General features: G+C 55.1%; 2 protein-coding genes across 9 annotated transcripts in view; one reads left to right on the forward strand and one right to left on the reverse strand.

Moving 5' to 3' along the window:
* CCDC92 (coiled-coil domain containing 92) overlaps nucleotides 1-2392 on the forward strand; it is a 30596-nt gene extending 28204 nt beyond the window's left edge. For all 5 annotated transcript variants that reach the window (XM_047697241.1, XM_047697239.1, XM_047697240.1 and 2 more), the window contains one exon: nucleotides 983-2392. In XM_047697241.1, the coding sequence (XP_047553197.1) occupies nucleotides 983-1758 (776 nt within the window). In that variant the 3' untranslated portion in view covers nucleotides 1759-2392. The remainder of the gene's footprint in view (nucleotides 1-982) is intronic.
* Nucleotides 2393-2714: 322 nt separating this feature from the next.
* The window catches only part of DNAH10 (dynein axonemal heavy chain 10), a 134711-nt gene continuing 122572 nt past the window's right edge, over nucleotides 2715-14853 (reverse strand). For all 4 annotated transcript variants that reach the window (XM_047697233.1, XM_047697234.1, XM_047697235.1 and 1 more), the window contains 15 exons: nucleotides 14334-14607; nucleotides 12986-13090; nucleotides 12275-12429; nucleotides 11610-11761; nucleotides 10423-10606; nucleotides 9649-9849; nucleotides 8734-8943; nucleotides 8473-8568; nucleotides 7695-7866; nucleotides 7106-7237; nucleotides 6715-6926; nucleotides 6456-6623; nucleotides 5102-5282; nucleotides 3883-4028; nucleotides 2715-3410 (listed from right to left, as the gene is read on the reverse strand). In XM_047697233.1, coding sequence (XP_047553189.1) covers nucleotides 3264-3410; nucleotides 3883-4028; nucleotides 5102-5282; nucleotides 6456-6623; nucleotides 6715-6926; nucleotides 7106-7237; nucleotides 7695-7866; nucleotides 8473-8568; nucleotides 8734-8943; nucleotides 9649-9849; nucleotides 10423-10606; nucleotides 11610-11761; nucleotides 12275-12429; nucleotides 12986-13090; nucleotides 14334-14607 — 2535 coding nt within the window. In that variant the 3' untranslated portion in view covers nucleotides 2715-3263. The remainder of the gene's footprint in view (nucleotides 3411-3882; nucleotides 4029-5101; nucleotides 5283-6455; nucleotides 6624-6714; nucleotides 6927-7105; nucleotides 7238-7694; nucleotides 7867-8472; nucleotides 8569-8733; nucleotides 8944-9648; nucleotides 9850-10422; nucleotides 10607-11609; nucleotides 11762-12274; nucleotides 12430-12985; nucleotides 13091-14333; nucleotides 14608-14853) is intronic.

Genomic DNA, 14853 nt, shown 5'->3' on the forward strand with positions numbered 1-14853 from the left:
GTTCAGAGAGCATGTGACTTGCTCTCGCAGTTGTAAGTTTGTGCCCCTTATTGGGTGTAGAGATTACTTTAAAACAGTAAAAGTGAAATAAGAAAAGGAAGTAAAGTGATGCAGTGACTGAGCGTTCTGGCAGCTGGGGAAGTCTGGCTCTGTGTGATTAAGAACAGTTGCCTCAGCTCAGTGCATGTGCATCTTTTATGGGGAAAGAAGGAATCTTCGAGAAAGGATGCACCTGTGGAGGAGGAGGTAGAGCAGAGTTTCCTATAGAAGGGTGGAAATCAGTAAAACAGGTGGTGTTGATCCCTGGGAACAACGGTCACCAAGAGCCTCTCTCTGGAGTCTCAGGGAGGCAGGGCAGGCAGCTGGAGGAGCTCCTGGAAAGTCGAGAGCCAACAAGCATCGGTCCATAGCCCTGGCTTCGGAGCCCCGCTTGGCCCATGTGCCCACGTGAGACGTGCCCACAGACACCGGCTCCCAGCCCGGCACAGGCCCCTGGGGAGTCCCTGAGCGGCTAACGGTGGGCACACACGGGGATGCACAGGCAGGCAGGATGAGCAGGGGAACTGTGTGGCAGGGAAGGCAGCAGCCTCCCCTCCTGTCTCCTCCGCAGCTTCAGAGCTGTGTGCTCGGCTATGGACGGAGTCTATAGCGGTCTTTCCGAACGGTGCTTGCGGTGGAGCGGGCACTTAGTGAATGCCGCCCAAGCAGGCAGGAACAAACGGGGAGCAGCTCCCGCTAAGTGTCCGCTGAGGGCAGCTAACCTGGGGTTGCCCGCTGTGACCTCAGCACTTGCGAAGCGCGGAGGCGCGCTCTGTGCGGTGAGCCAGGGAACGGGGCGCTGCGGGCGCTCAGCCTGCACCCACTGGGAGAGGGCGGGGCGGTGGGAGCAAGAGGCCCCGGGGAGGGGAGGCTGGCCTAGCCAGAAGGACTCCTGCCTCCGCACCGGGGGTGCTAAATCCTGCCTCTCGGCTCGCTCTTCCAGGAGATGGGGCTTCCAGAAGCAACGAGCTGAAGAGGAAGTGCGAGGAGCTGGAGGCCCAGCTGAAGCTGCAGGAGGAGGAGAACAACGAGCTGCTCAAGCAGCTGGAGCAGAAGAACGCCGTGATCGCCGTGCTGGAGAACACCGTCAAGGAGCGCGAAAAGAAGTACCTGGAGGAGCTGAAGGTGAAGAGCCACAAGCTGAACATGCTGTCCAGCGAGCTCGAGCAGCGCGCCGGCACCATCGCCTACCTGACCGCCCAGCTGCACGCCGCCAAGCGGAAGCTCCTGAGCGCCGGGGGGGCCTCGGACGGCAGCCCCTCCGGGAGCCCCGTGCTAGCCAGCTACAAGCCGGCTCCCCCCAAGGACAAGCTGCCCGAGACGCCCCGCCGCAGGATGAAAAAGAGCCTCTCAGCCCCCCTGCACCCGGAATTTGAGGAGGTCTACAGATTTGGGGCCGAGAGCCGGAAACTCCTCCTTCGGGAGCCGGTGGATGCCATGCCTGACCCCACCCCGTTCCTGCTGGCCAGGGAGTCCGCCGAGGTCCACGTCATCAAGGAGAGGCCTCTGGTCATCCCCCCCATCGCCTCCGACCGTGGCCCGAGCGAGCAGCACAGCCCGGCCCGCGAGAAGCCACACAAGGCTCACGTGGGGGTGGCCCACCGCATCCACCACGCCGCCCCACCGCAGGCCCAGCCCGAGGTGGAGACGCTGGCGGTCGACCAGGTGAACGGAGGGAAGGTCATGAGGAAGCACTCAGGGACGGACAGAACTGTGTGAAGCCTGCCCCAGGCGACCCTTCACCCTCGGCTGTCGATGCACTGTGATCACTACAAGGAAAAATTCATCCATACTTTTTTTTTTCTTAATTCCCATGCATGCCAAATTTTTTTCAGACCTGTCAACAGATGATTCTTCTCCTGCTCCTCTTGCCCTCTTACTGACACCAAAATATGATCGTGTCCCTGCTGCAGAATACGTATTTACTAATCGCTGTGGCCAAACACCTGTGTGCCGAATCGCTTGCTTCTAATCCCACTCTGTGTACCTCCGCGCGCTCGTGGACAGAGCACAGGCCACAGGCTCTCTCACTACTCGACGTTAATGAAATCGGATAGTCACACGCCTCATTATACAGCCAGAGCAACACATGCCGACCGACCTCGACCCCTCGCTCCAGTTTCCAGGGCAGCCCATCCAGAGCAGCCCCCGCTCACTCCTGGAGACCCTGTAACCTCCCGACAAGCCTTTCCCAGGGCGGCACAGATAGCCGAGCAGCTATAGATGTGTATCTCGGGAACGAAATAAGATGATGTTACTTCTCATACCACCACAACCTGAATGTGTGTTCATATTTTTTGTTAGTTTTATCCAAAATGTTCAAGATCCCAACAAACTTTATTTTCTAAACCTGCCTCTTTCTGTTTTGTGTCTTTTATTAAACCACCTGAGGGAGGAGCTGGGGGGAGGCTGTGGGAGGGGGAGAAGCAGCTGGCCACTCCCCCAGCCCCACAGTAACTACAGCATTCTTACCCCATGTTCTCTCCCACAGCTCCCGCCCCTGAGAAGGCTCTGTGCTTCCAGGTTCTGGCAGAAACTCCTTGTGCCTATGACTGGCCCCTCCCCTCGGCCCTGCAGGTGCTCCAGCCGGCTCTTCCCTTTCGGAGTGTAAAGCCACTCCTGCCCTCCAGCAGGCCTGGCCCCCCAGGGTGTGTGAAAGGAAGGGATGCCCAGGAGCCAGGCCCAGATGCTCTAAGTCTGCCCTCAATCCCACACAGATCCGGCCAGGGTATGGGTAGGAGCTCATACAGGGATGACATGCCAGCTCAGGGAACTCACCCCTACCTCCACCTGGTAGGTTGGAGCGCTCTGGAAGTGAGCAGGGCTGGCAGCAGGCAACTGTGGCCATCTCTGGTGGGGCAGCCCAGGAAGGAGACTCTGCCAGACCCTGCCCAGCAGCCCGGGACTTTCACCTAATCACACGTCTCCTCTAAGAAGGGAAAGAAAACTACATACCTTAAAATGTTCTCTAGTATTTACTTCTCAAATATGCAGAATCCTTAGAAACAGTTTAACTCTTCAAGTTAAACTTAAGAAACATCTTAATTTCTACAGAAAAAGTAAATCAGCTGATTTCAAATGAAAAGAAAATCCCGTGTCTGTCCACCCCCAGCCGCTCCAGGCCCTGAGAGCTGACCGCAGACGTGACCACCACTGCCGAATGCCTACATTTCCACCACCAGCCACGGACGGAGCTGGGTGTGCAGGTTTCCTGGCCCAGAGGGTCAGTCGGAATTCAGGGTGAGGCACACCCCCTGCAGCACCCAGTGAGAAATGTGCTTGGAGGTGAAGAGATCAGCTTCAAACACCAGGCCAACTCCCATGGCGTTCCTTCTCATGGAGGTGGTGTAAACCGGCGTCCGGAAGGTGTTCTGCAAAGGAGAGGCAAGTGAGGAGCACCACAGGAGGGCAGAGGAGCTCAACCCCGGGCTGTGGGACACTCCGTGTGCGAGCTGATGGTGCAGTGTACACCCCCCATCCCGGCTGGGCTGCCCTCTGCAGCCGGTCACAGGGCCGCTGCCCGGGGACACGCTCAGGAAAAGTGGGTCCGGGCTGCGTGAGCCAGGAGGACCCTGCTGCCGCCGCCGCCCTGGGTGTAGGGACTTGCGTCAGGCAATGCCCACAAGACGTGAAGGGAAGGGAGGCATTTCTCCCAAACTTAGGCTGGACCACAGCGCAGAGTGTGAAGCCACGCCGCCCGGCAAGTCTCTGCTTACACACCTGTGCACGCGTGGGTCTTCCCGTGAAGGGACTCCACGCTCTTGCCCTGGCTCAGGGCTTCCCCCACCCATGAAAGGTTAAAAGGCGAGACCATCTGAACCACCCCAAGCGTGCCCCCCCCACCTGCAGTTTGAGGCGATGGGCTTCGATGGGGATGATCTTCAGAATCGGTAGATCGACCACCAGCACCTTGGGTTTGCTCTTGATAAGACATCCTCTTTCTACATCCCAGTCAGCGCCTTCTAGATATAGTCCTGAGACGAAGCATCCTGGAGATACCAGGAAGAGACCGGGATTCACGGGGAGGCACCAGCAGCTCTCGCGGATGTCCACAGCTCACGCACAGAGACAACCAACCAACTCTCCTTCCCCAGACACAGCCCAGGCCTTCTTCCAAAAGAGGGGACCGTCCTTCCTTCCCTTTGCCGAGCAACAGCCCAAACAGGACACTCTGTAGACTCCACTGAGCCTCCCCCACAGCCTCAGTGAAGAGGACAAGGGGTGGTTGCCTCCCCCAGCAATCTGCTTCAAGGCTCACAGCCCTAGACCACTGGAACCCCCGGGTTATAAAGACAGGAGCACCAGTCGGTACCACAGCAAGGCCAAGTCCGCCGCCCTGAGCCAGAGGGAGTGGGAGCAGGGAGCCAAAGCCCAGCAGAGAAAATGGTGTCTGGGGAGCAGGACACAGTAGACACGCACAGCAGCAGAGAAGAGAACAGTCACCCAGAGAGTGTGGTGGCCCTGACACCTGCCAGTTCCTCTGAGACCTCGCTGGCCATGTGCTACGGGGATGGTGAGCACCCCTGTGTCTCCACTGTGAAGCCTGTCTCTAGGCTTGCTCAAGAGGGCTTTTGTTGCTCACGGTTCAATGTCCTCCGACTCTGGGGCCCAGCCCTGGGAAATGGCAGCTCCCTGCCAGAGTCTGTGGCATCACTCACCAGTGTGAAGGGACCTGACCTTATATTTTAATGGGTCCAACCTCGTCTGACCTGCCTTCTGGTACCCACGCCCCGGTGTCCTCAGGGTTTCCAGGGAAGCCTTCAGGTGATCCAGTTCTTTTAAGACCTAATTCTGACCAAGAAGTCCACTCCCCACAAACGAGCAGGGCGAACAAGGTTCAGGCCCCTCCTGACATCACCCCAGGTCTCAGTGCTGAAACTGGAAGAGCAGTGCATGCGGTCACCCTCAAAGAGGTCAAGACGCAGAGAGTGCACACACAGCGCTGCTGTCTGCAGCAGCCTCACTTTCAGACACGGGCTGGCCCCGTCTCGGCCCACACCATGCTTGTTGCTCTGACTCGGGGACGGCTCAGGGAGGAGCCTCCCCAGCAAGCCGGCCGTACCTTGTCCTGCCCGCTCATTCACTTCATCTGCATCTTGGAACTTGGTCACTTGCGTGAACAGGGTGGAGCGGTCCAGTGGCCAGTTGTTCCTCCGGCAGGTGGCCTGCACCAGGGCCGTGAGGTAGGACTCTGGGATGTGCAGCCCCGAGAGCCACATCACGCTGGGCTCACTCTCGGTGACCTGGAGGGAAGGGAGGGAAGCTGGCAGGAGCCCGGGGCCACCATCAAGTGCCAGGCCCAGCGCTGACCAGACCTTTGGTTCACGATAAAAACATGGTTCACCTTGGCAGCAAAAAGATGGGCGTGGGAACAACCGGGAGCCTGCTGCAGAAAACAAGCTGAACTGCCCAATTCCAGAAGGAACAAAGATTTAGATATAAAAGAACCAAGCCACAGAAGTACCAGATCAAATCTCCACTGAATGTTGTCAAGATCTTGGAGTTGAGAATGCAAAACCCAGAGGCCATACAAGAACAGACGGATGTATTTGACTATTAAAAATGTAAGAACTTTCTTACAGAAAAAGATGCCATAAGCAAAATCAAAAGGCAAGCTGGAGGAAACACAACAGTGGCAGGTACAGGGCTAATCTCCCTGATAGACAAAGAGCTCTAAAAGACAATTTTAAAATGGAGAATTCGATAAAAATGAAATCAAGACACAAAGATGATTCACAGAAAAAGAAATGAGGTACACTCGGCCTCACCATAATCAAAGAAATGCACACCCAAACGTATTACTATTTACCTATCAGGGAGAAAAGATCCAAAATACTAAGAGCACACAGTGTTGCCAAGAGGGGAGGGAATGCTCGTGTTCGTTCACTGTGGGTCTCCACTTCTCTAGAAGACCCTCTGACCAGAGCTGGCACAATATGAAATGCACAGGCTGGGACCAGCTCTGCTGCTGGAGGGATTGGCCCGTGAAATAACACTCGTGCGTGTGACCACAGACGCAGGCGCCAGAGCATTACCCATCCTGGCTAAAGAGAGAAGAAACTTAAATGGAACCACCTAAGTGTCCATCAGGGGAAAGGACGTGGAACACCTATAAAACAGCGTCCCCTGAAAAGAGTAAGTTCGATCTAAAGGTACTTGGAAGAACGACGGCCAAGATGGACTTCGAGATGAATAAATCAGATTGTGCATACTAGGCTTCACAGTCTTGAAAACAAAACAAAAAGGAAAAAAAATACAGGTATGCCTGTAGAGTCAGAGACCATTTCTAGAACACCCAATCAGCTGCGAACAGAAGGTACCACTTCTGTTGAGGAGTTAGAGAGGGGCTGGGGGCTGGAGGTGGTTGGGGGGCGGTCCAGGCTGAACCAACGAAGCAACAATTGCCGCTTGCTTACCCACGATGTGTACTGGCTGAACCGCCGCAGGAAGTACAGCATCCAGTTCCCGAGGGACTTCAGCGTGTCTGGGGCAAGCTTTCTCCAGATATTAGGGATTTGCCCGAGGAAAAGAGACCTGGCTACGTCATCTAACTCGTTGCTCATTCCAACTTCTCCGGCCAAGGCCTGTTTGCAGAATCAAGGGCAGTCAGGGGAGACCGTCAGAAACCTGGGTGGTGCATTGAGGCAGGGGTGTGCCTGTTAGAGACAAGCTCACCCTCTGAAGTTCAGCCAGAGACCTGGACATCCGTACAGCAAGCTTGTTGAAGCGTTCCAGCTCTTGCAGAAGGACCACTGACGTCGGGGAGATGCCCACCCCGAGCTGCTTCCTGATCTGGTCCAAGTCAAAGATTTTGGGCATCTTGTTTTCTATGTCCTTGGCAACCTGGCCAATGTAATCATCTCGGCTAATGCCGCTGCTGGATTCCCCTAAAACCAGGACACTTTTTAGGGAAAGCAACACACCTGAGTGTTAGGACTGGGGCATCCTGAGCCTTCTGGTTCTTGGAAAAGCAGCAACAATATACAACCTACAAGAACCAACAGCACCGTGTGCCAACACCTTCCACCCTAGCCAGACCAATTCTGTCCTCCGCAGTAGACTTCACCTGTCTGAGGCTGTAGCTCCAGCAAGTGGGCCCACATGTCCCGAGCCGCCTGAGTGTAATATCCAATCTCAGCATTGGAATGAAGACCGAACACTTCGGGCGTGTTGGTCAGCGGGAGGGCCTCAATGGCTTCTATAATCAGAACAGAGAATACACCGTCCCGCCACCCTCGATTTCCGAGGGCCCACTGCCTCAGAAATCCCCAGATATGCAAGACTAATTTCTTGCATGTGTTTTTAAATAAAAATTCTCTACCACCACACCCTAATCCAGCTGTATGTTTATCATTTATGAGAACGGCTCACTGGGCTTCCCAGGGGCCACTCTGCCCTTCTACACAGAATCTGGTATTTGTCTTCATCCTAGGACAGCAAATTTGAACTAACTCCCATCAGCGCTGAGGCTATAAAGAACACACTGGGCCCCCTAAAAATCGTAATGGAGCATGCCCACCACCCAAGGACGCCGACCAGCAGAGGGGTCAGAAGAGCCATCAGGCCACCCATAGAAAAGAGAACAGCTGAAATGTGTGGTGGGTCTCCCTTAGAAAATACTTTTAACATACATTTTGATGCCCAGGAAATCTCACCAACGAATTTTTCCTTTACATCACCCACGGGGATTTTGTAGTCTACTTCCTCATTCCGGAAGAAGTGGAACGGCTGGAAAGTGTCAAAAATGAAGTCTCCCAGGTACTCATCCATGTAGATGGTCAGGATGCGTCGATCAAAGCTGTCGATGGCCCGTCCTCCATACATGACCTAACGTACAGGGACCGAGAGCTGGCCTGGAGTACAGGAGCCAGCAGGGGACCCCTGAGACCGGACGTGCCCTCAGGGATCCTCCTGCTGGCCTGGCCACTGTGCAGCTCAAACCATGTCAATGGCAAGCCTTGCAACCACGGTGAACAAGAGCGCCCTCACAAAGTGTGGCAAGCCCATATGCCATTTGCCAAACCCCAGAACATAGTGAACAGACCACAAAACCACCAAAGAAGCCAGCTGCCACTTTGGTCTTTGCAATTGGTGATGTCCCTCTGTGTGCCACCTGCAGGCCATAGCAAGGGGGGGCTGTATAAAGTAATGGTCTCCAGAGTGGCCCTCCATGCCCACCAGACGGGAGAAGATTACAATGACAGGCCCAAGACTGTGCTGACCCCTACAGAACGCGGCCCCCATAGTGATGTATCCAGAGCCTGCGTAGAAATGGAGCCCAGCAAGAGAAAGACACCCGTGCGATGAGCCAAGAGAATTCCTCAGAGACCTAGGGCCTTCAAATGACGCGTGGCAGAAGCAAATGGGGAGTCACCAAGGGCTCAGAGGTGATGCGCAGGGCACCAGGTCACAGCCCACAAAAGACACTCCCACCTCTCCAATGAGGTACTTGAGGCTGCCCCACGGGATCCTAGGGTCATGTTGCTGGAAGGCTTTTGTTAGGTACGTGTTCAGAATCTCCATGCAGACCTTAAAAGAGGAGGGACAGGCATGGTTATACTCCACCCCACAAAGTCACTCACGCGCTGACCCTCTCCTGAAGTGTGGGTGGGAGCAGCCGGACTGTCGTGACCTTGGAGAAAGGGTGGGGGAGACGAGCCGGCTGAGGGGGGACAGCAGCCACCACGTCTTCACCTGGAAGTCAGACTCATTGAAGTCATAGTACACGTTCCACCCGATCTTCCCGAACTTTCTCCTCTCCTGCACCACGGCATGGAAGAATGACAGCACATAGACCAGCGACTTGAAGGCCGGGTGCGGACACTGCTCCAGCATGTCAGGAGAGATCTTGAAGTACGTTGCTCTCATGTTGAGTTTCAGCCCGTTGGGTGGCTCCGTAACAACCTGTCAAAAGACACATCGTGGCCAAAACCACGGACCCATGAGCCTGGGCTTGGAAGAGGCAAGAGGCCAACTGTAGATCTCTCCGCTTTCCCTTCACCTCTGTGCGGCCACCCTTCCCCTCCCTCACATAGCAAACATCTCTTGGGAGTGGCCCGGCAAAGAAGTTAAGGAAGGAGAGATTGTTCTGGCTCCTGTTCATCAACTGAACCAAAGAAGGTTCTTTAGCTTCTCTAGGCCATAGAATCTTCAAATGCAAAATGGAAGTAGTTAAGTTTTCCCTCAACCGGCCCCGGATAACAGGTAACAAAACAATCTCTCCAAACACGGCTTCTCTGGAGAGTCAGTTAAGCAGGATAGATAAGCCGCTAGAGCACAGCAGGCCTATCACTAAAGAGAAAAAAAGGTTTGATAAATGGGAAGTTTGGGAAAACGAACCCAGACAGGATTTTGGATACATGCAGAAGTGGTTGAGACAGGCCTGAGAGTCATAAATGTCCCCCCCAAAACTCATCACCCAATCCAGGACAGTGCCTCACTCAGGAGAGAGAGGGAGAGACAGACACGGGAAGGGTGGGCATGAGGGTCCTGCTGTGTCCCAGGTTTATTTCCAAATACACATGCACGCACACACAGTGGAATGGCAGTGGTCAGGGCATGGAGCTGGGGGCACGGGCGGGGGAGGGGGATGTCCGTCTGAAGCCAGACCTTCAAGGACTTCTGCAGAATCCCAATGGGGAAGCCCTTGGTGGGGTCTGTGGTGAGCCACAGGCGGAAGTCTGGGTGGGGCTTGGTGATCCTCTCCAAGGACTTCTCCAGATCTTTCAGCCACTGGACCAGGAGATGGCAGTTCTGTAGCATCAGCCACTGCCCGCGGGCCACTGCCGTCTCCAGCAGCTGCAGAGCCACCTGCACCACAAGACAGAGGAGCGGCTGGTGTCCCAAAGCCACACTGGCCCCATGCTCTCCCAGAGATGCACTCCACGCCCCCCGCAAAAATAAATAGCCCACCCCAGCAGGAGCCACAAAGAAGCCAGGGGCCCAGGAGCTCCAGAGGCTGCCTTCAAAGAACTGATTGCTCAGAGTCCCTTCAGGGCCACTGCGCTGCTGGGCCAGTCCAGGTTCTCTGGGACAGTCGCATAGACGCCCTAACTTCAGCCGCGGCCATGCCCCAGGGGCAATGACTGCCCTGATCTGAAACGGATGTCACCAAGACTGGAGGAGAGGACAACTGCGTGTGAACAGACATTAGGAACAACAGGCCACAGCGGCCAGACGGGGTCAGCAGTGACAGTGAGCTTGCTCAAGGACCATGCAGCTGTCACACATCATCCGGGCCCTGAGTGTTGCTGCCCAGAGGACCAGAAATGCACCCAGCCCGTGCAAGGAGCAGCACCCTTGAAACCAGATACTAACCCACTGTTAACAGAGGCCAGGGACCTCTCTTAAATTCAGAGTTCGTTCCGTCCAACAACGAATTACCTTTTCTTGGCCTTGACCCATGGCGAGGAATTTGAGGCGGTTTCCTCCAAAACCACTGCGCTCGGCTAATTTCATAAGGTCGCTGGCAGGGTCAGAGCCGGGACTGAGGATGAACACAATGGGCGAGTTTGGAGTGCTCTGCTCAAAGATGGCCTCGAAGCTGATCATGGGGGGCTGCACATACCTAGTGAAGGAAACAAAGTGGGGACTTGGAGGACAGCCACAGCGAACTCGTGTCACCACATCCAGAACCTACCAGCTATTCCTCTGGCATAGCTCTGCACAGGTTAGAATCCAGTGTCTACACACTCGTCACACACAGGAGGGTGGACTCCTAGGGGACATGAGACCCACTGTGTCCCCCAGCACTCTCCAAGATATCCGTAGGGGCACCTCCCAATGGGCCCTTCCAGGCAGATGTCCCCACAACACCCCCAGAGTCTCCATGCCGACAAATCCACAGGTACATCCTGAATGGCCCACTTGTCAAGATTTTTGAAAATCAGTTACCAACACATCAGGCTTGGGCCATTTCACACAGAAATCCAAGTTTGTAGCTTCTTTCCAAGAGTCGGGGGATCCAGCCACTCAGGGGCCCCCTGCCAGCTGGTGTCAGTCAGCAGGAGCTAAGGGGCAGCTGTCCTGTGGGCCAGGCTTGACCTCTCTCACGTGCCGCCACCCCCGCCAGCTCTGCTCACTCATTGCCCTCTGAGTGGGATTTGCAAGCCCAAGTTATCTGCCGGGCTTCCATTCCAGAGTCGCGCTGTCCAATATGGAAGCCACTGGGGGCAGTGGCCACTGAGCACTGGACATGTGGCCAGTCCAAACCCCACTGGGCAGTAAGGTCAAGTTCACATGGGACTTTGATGAGTTAATACCAAAAATAAATAAAGTATCTCCATAATGTTTGTATTGATTACATGTTGAAATGATATTTTAAGTGCTGAGTTAAATAAAATGCTATTAAAATTAACTTCACCTGTTTCTTCCTGAACACGGCTTCTAGAATACACAAGCGGCTCCCACTATCACTCTCCCGAATAGCTCGGAACTAGAGTGACTAGCGCTGCCCAACGACAGGGCGGCGGCAGCTCTCTCGGAAGCCAGGCAGCCATTCTATCTCAAGTCCAGGACGCAGGGGGAGACGCGACTGCAGCAGAGCCGAGCAAACTCGGCCACACACTTACTTCTCCCCCATTGTTTCAGTCACGTAGTCGGTCACCGCCCGGTACACCCGATCCACACGGAAACAGCGCAGAATAAGCAACTTCTGGAAAGGGGTGACGTTGTCGTAACCCAACGGGAACGGGAACTGCTCGAGGGAGTCGAGGTCACACCACTGGGAGAAGCACAGGACATTCATGGTGGCATCAACCCAGAAACGGTACAGGCCCCCATTGTTACATGAAGGTCCCAAAAGTCACTGTAAAGGAATGAAACCTACACAAATACAAGCCTCAAGGCCACTTCTAGTCGGATCTTTTTCTACCCCCCCCCCCAAAAAAAACCCCACGAACTTCAGGAAGAGAGCAACTGAGTCTTTTTCACTGTTGAGTCCCCAGTGCCCACCAAGGGACATGGTCCATGACAGGTACCCATTTCTCAGATGGATGGATAGATGGGTGGATGGACAGATGGATGGATGGATGGACAGAAGGATGGACAGTTTGCCCACAACACTAGCGAACCAGATAAAAGAGAATTCCATCAAGGGTGTTGGAGGGTGCCGACTCCACCCTGACGGGGTCACTCAGGCTCATGTTCTCACTCACAAGGAGTAAGGCTACGGTTGGAGTCTCAAGACCACCGACGCGGAGGGAAAGGAGGGAGGAGAGACAGACCATGGTCTCACCTCCTGCCAGACCGCCACGTGTTTCTCCACATCATCGGGAAGATTCCCGAAGTTGTCTGAGAACATTTCTGATAAAAGCATGATATCCTCCCATCCCTGGTCAGACAACCAAGCGCAGGGCTTTTTCCGTCGGCTCTTCTCCAGGGAGATGTTTCCTAATCACAACAGAAGAAGGGAAGTAAACAGCCGGCCGCAGCGTGCCGGCAGGAGTGAGCAGCTCCAGACTTCGACTTCTCCCACTCGAGGGGCAGACCCGTGTCTCTAGAGGGGAGGGACAGAGGAGGACGTGTAGGCTCGCTTTGTCACTGCCCAGGACCCCTCCCAGGCAGCTCAGCATGGCTTCCCGTCTCGGGGCAGCCTGTGCGCAGAGACCTGCTGCTCTGGGCCAGACCACAACCATTTCTGAGGCTGCAAGCATCAACTGAAATATTTAGTAACACGTGCTATGGGGAGGTGCCTGGGGGGCGCAGTCAGTGAAGCGTCTGCCTTCAGCCTTCCTGGGATCAAGCCCCACGTCCAGCTCCCTGCTCAGCGGGGAGCCTGCCTCCCCACCCTCCCTCTGTGGCTCCCCCTGCTAAAGCTGTGCTGCTAGAAGCCGAGTTCTAAGGAGAAGTTTGGTAATGCTGTGGTTTAACAATTTTATGTACGTGTGCAGCGGGGGTAGGGGTGATCAAGGGAGCAGGGAAGAATGAGAGGAGGCACGTCCATCACCTTTTAAGAAGAAATCTAATTCTTCCTGGGGGACTCGGCCTTCTGCTTGTTCTATCTTGATCGTCATATTGAAAGAAAAGAGTAACTTGTGTCTCTCAAACAACCCTGCAGGGAAACATCAAGACGGTCACCGATGAAGTAAATTCGCTTTCAAAGTAGAGTTTCCTTCGTACAACAAGCTTCAGCGTAGAAATGAGCTGCAAGGCCCGACAGTGGGGGCTCCCAGCTCACCCCCAGCCCCGTGCTCCCGGCGCCGGATGTCCGTCCACAACATCTGAGCACGTACAGCGTGAGCTCTGTCTGTGCGCGGAGCCCGAGAGCTGGCCTGCAGTCCCGCTCGCTCACGTGGGTCGGCAGCGGCCCTGCCCACAGCGTCCACCAGGGAGAGCAGAGCCGCCCAAAGGCGGCTGGGTCCAGAGCCACCTTCTCGACGGAACATGGGCCGTTTGCCTAACTCTGAGTGTGAGCTCTTTGTCCCATGTCATCTAGGAGAGGCGTTGACACGCTCCCTGTAAGAGGCTAGAGAGGGGGGCGCCTGGGTGGCTCAGTCTTTAAGCATCTGCCTTCGGCTCAGGTCATGATCCCAGGGTCCTGGGATCGAGCCCTGCATCAGGCTCTCTGCTCAGCAGGGAGCCTGCTTCCTCCCTCTCTCTCTGCCTGCCTCTCTGCCTACTTGTGATCTCTGTCAAATAAATAAATAAAAATTAAAATAAAACAAACAAACAAACGAAAAAGGCTGGAGAGGCAGTACTTCCAATGTTACAGGCAGGTCTCCCTAACAAGGACTATGCGCCGCTGCAGCAGGGAGGCAGCCGTAGCAGACGTTCAGACAAAGGGCCCCGGTTCCAGCAGCACATTATTTACACGAACAGACAGGGGTCCTGACCCAGCCCGCAGCTCACAGTTTGCCTACCTGCGCAGCACAGCAGACACATTCCACCAACAGACTCATCAGGGATAGCGGGATGCTGAATACGAAAGTTCTTTAAAACACACAGACGCGCATGCACGCACACACAGAAGAAAAACTGTCTAAGTCAACATCTGTGATTTGAATTCTACCTTCTTGGCCGCAGGCGTTGGCTACGTAACCGAGCCCTATAGGGACAACAGTCCTCGACCTTCCTCCTGCCCAACTGGAATGGGCTGAACTCTGTTCCCCCAAATCCATATGTTGAAACTCTGACCCCCAGGGCCTCCAAATGTGACCGTGTTGGGAGAGAGAGCCTTTGAAGAGGGAATGAAGGTAAACAGGCCGTCAGCATGGGCCCTGATCCCATCTGCCTCTCATCCTCAGCAGAAGAGATGACGCCTGAGGGGCACGCACGCAGACCAGAGGGGTGCTCACCTGTGCAACCGTAGTTATAAATGTTGAAGGTCAGTGTGTCCATAATGTTCCGCAGTCGCCTCATGAGAATGGAATCAGGCAGGGACTTCTTAAGCGACAAGCTGAAGACCTCCAGGAAGGCGATGAGGGAGTACTGGTACATGGCATTGACCAGGGCCATCTCAGACAGCACGAAGAACAGGATGGCCCCCCTCCTGGCGGCCGGCCTGTAGCCGTCCCGCAGCCTGTCGATGTCCAAGGCTGTCTTCTCCGCCAGCTTGAGCTTCTCCGATACCTAAAGAGAAGGTGCACGTCACCGTGGAAATGGGGAGACTGACACCGTCACCAGGATGACTTAGGAAATGGGCGAGAAAGTAAGGAATGCAGAGAGCAAGAGTGGGAGGGAGCAGCAAAGAAATCCGTGCAATGCTAGGGCCCGGGGGGGGTGCTGTAGAACACGCCCCTCTTGCCAGATATAGCGGATGTTTGTTGGCTGGACTCCCCAGCACCTGTGCCCTGTCCTTCTAATGACAGTCCCTGA

Source organism: Lutra lutra, chromosome 12 (genome assembly GCF_902655055.1).
Source record: "Lutra lutra chromosome 12, mLutLut1.2, whole genome shotgun sequence".
NCBI lineage: Eukaryota > Metazoa > Chordata > Mammalia > Carnivora > Mustelidae > Lutra > Lutra lutra.